The sequence below is a fragment of the Sphaeroforma arctica genome (genome assembly GCF_001186125.1).
Source record: "Sphaeroforma arctica JP610 unplaced genomic scaffold supercont1.1197, whole genome shotgun sequence".
Classification (NCBI taxonomy): Eukaryota; class Ichthyosporea; order Ichthyophonida; genus Sphaeroforma; species Sphaeroforma arctica.
In genome coordinates this window covers 1-2,105 of record NW_014039361.1, presented here as the reverse complement: position 1 = coordinate 2,105, position 2,105 = coordinate 1, and the positions used below count along the sequence as shown (strand labels likewise).

The following is a 2,105-nucleotide window of genomic DNA, read 5'->3' as shown; positions in this document are numbered from 1 at the left end:
GTTACGTATAGTATATAGTACGTAGTAGTGTAGTATAGTATATATATATATATATATATATATATATATATATATATATATATATATATATATATATATATTTATGGATATACAACGAAGTTGATATGAGCGGGGTTGGTTGTGAGCTACACGGTGGATGTGAGCTACACACACAACCCCAACACACTCACACACCCATCCATCCCTCCCCGCACATGCATACCTACCCACCATCTTGCGGCTACCCACAGTATACCTACCTAACAATGAATCCACTCCGGCTTCAGCATTGGTGGCCATGAGGGACCCGCTGTACGAGTGCGCGATCTCCTTGACTACCGTGAGTGTGTTTGCTTGCGCGGGGGTAGGTATAAGCGTGTCACTGGGCTGGGTGCGGTCCGATATCAGTCGTTTGGAGTGCATGCCCACGCTGTCTTGGAACACCTTAAAGGCTGTGATGCGACCCTCCTGTGCATACGGTTGGTGATAATGAGGGGTGTGCATGTATGTATATATGTATTGTGTATCATAACACTACAAGTACATGGGTGTGTCATAACACTACAAGTACATGTGTGTATCATAACACTACAAGCACATATGTGTGTCATAACACTAGAAGTACATGGGTCTGTCATAACACTACAAGTACATGTGTGTATCATAACACTACAAGCACATATGTGTGTCATAACACTAGAAGTACATGGGTCTGTCATATAACTACAAGTACATGTGTGTATCATAACACTACAAGTACATGTGTGTATCATAACACTACAAGTACATGTGTGTATCATAACACTACAAGTACATGTGTGTATGAACGAAGCAACACGCTCTGTCCACAACACCACAATACAGCAATATACCTCGAACACACAGAAACATACGTTAATGCCACCGATGGCGGTAAAGTACCACAAGTACTTAAACAAAACATCACCATAAGGCAATACATCCCGAACTCACAGACACATAAACCCCTAAGGCAAAACACCACCGCAAGGCAATACATCCCAAACTCACAGACACATAAAATCCTAAAACAAAACAGAACTCACAGACACATAAAACACTAAACAAAACACCACAATAAGGCAATACCTCCCGAACTTACAGACACATAAACCCCTAAAACAAAACACCACCGTAAGGCAATACATCCCGACACTTCAATGCCGCAGATAAGGATAAAATACCGCAATGACCGCAACAAATTCTTTTACACACACCCTGTCATACTACAAGACATTCAAACCCACATACACATTTACTCAAACGTTAATGCCGCAGATGAAAAAGAAAACCCAAATACACATATACACATATACACACGCGTTGATGCCACAAATAGCAAACCCCACATACACATACACACACACATACGCTAATGCCATAAAAAAAACCCCACATACAAATATACATATATACACAACGTTAATGCCATATATAAAGAAACCCCACATACACATATACACATATACGCATACGTTAATGCCATAAATAAATAAAAACCCACATATACTTACGTTAATGCCATAAATAAAGAAAACCCACATATACACATATACACATACGTTAATGCCACAGATAAGGGTAACCTACCTCAATGACCCCAACGAGTTCAGACTCGGCTTTGATGGTCTGGCGAATGGTGTGGCCATAGAACTGCAGCAAGTTGGACAGCCGATAGCACACGGTGATTCCGGGATTGGAACCAAGCACCTAACACACCACCAGACAGGTAGAAACAGGATGGTATTAATAGGTTAGTAGGTAGGTGAACAAATACAAAAGTACAAATACAAAAAAGTAATGTAACCCATCTAAATATCAATATCAAAGTAACATACCTGGTCTAAGCGTGTGCGGAATGGGCGGCAGGTGCTCTCCATGACGAATGTCAGTAACTCAGTCACTTCGTCTCTAACCTGTGGGTTAGGCACGGTATCGAACAGATAGATGATTGTTCTACACTGCTCTTATGTAGGGCGATACATGTATATAGATATATTGTACATGTACAAATTTTTCTATAACTATGTAATATTAATGTCACAAGATAAAATATAATAAAACGATAAACGATAAACTATATATAT

The 2,105-nt window shown here is 39.9% G+C and overlaps 1 protein-coding gene across 1 annotated transcript; it reads right to left on the bottom strand.

Moving 5' to 3' along the window:
- Positions 1 to 101: 101 nt before the first annotated feature.
- SARC_10286 (hypothetical protein) lies at positions 102 to 1,942 on the bottom strand (the record flags this gene model as incomplete). Its single annotated transcript, XM_014295673.1, has 4 exons — positions 1,857 to 1,942; positions 1,609 to 1,728; positions 196 to 468; positions 102 to 146 (listed from the first exon to the last, which is right to left on the bottom strand). Exons 1-4 carry the CDS (start codon positions 1,896 to 1,898, stop codon positions 102 to 104), a joined length of 480 nt encoding a protein of 159 aa, XP_014151148.1. The 5' UTR covers positions 1,899 to 1,942.
- Between the last annotated feature and the right edge of the window lie 163 nt (positions 1,943 to 2,105).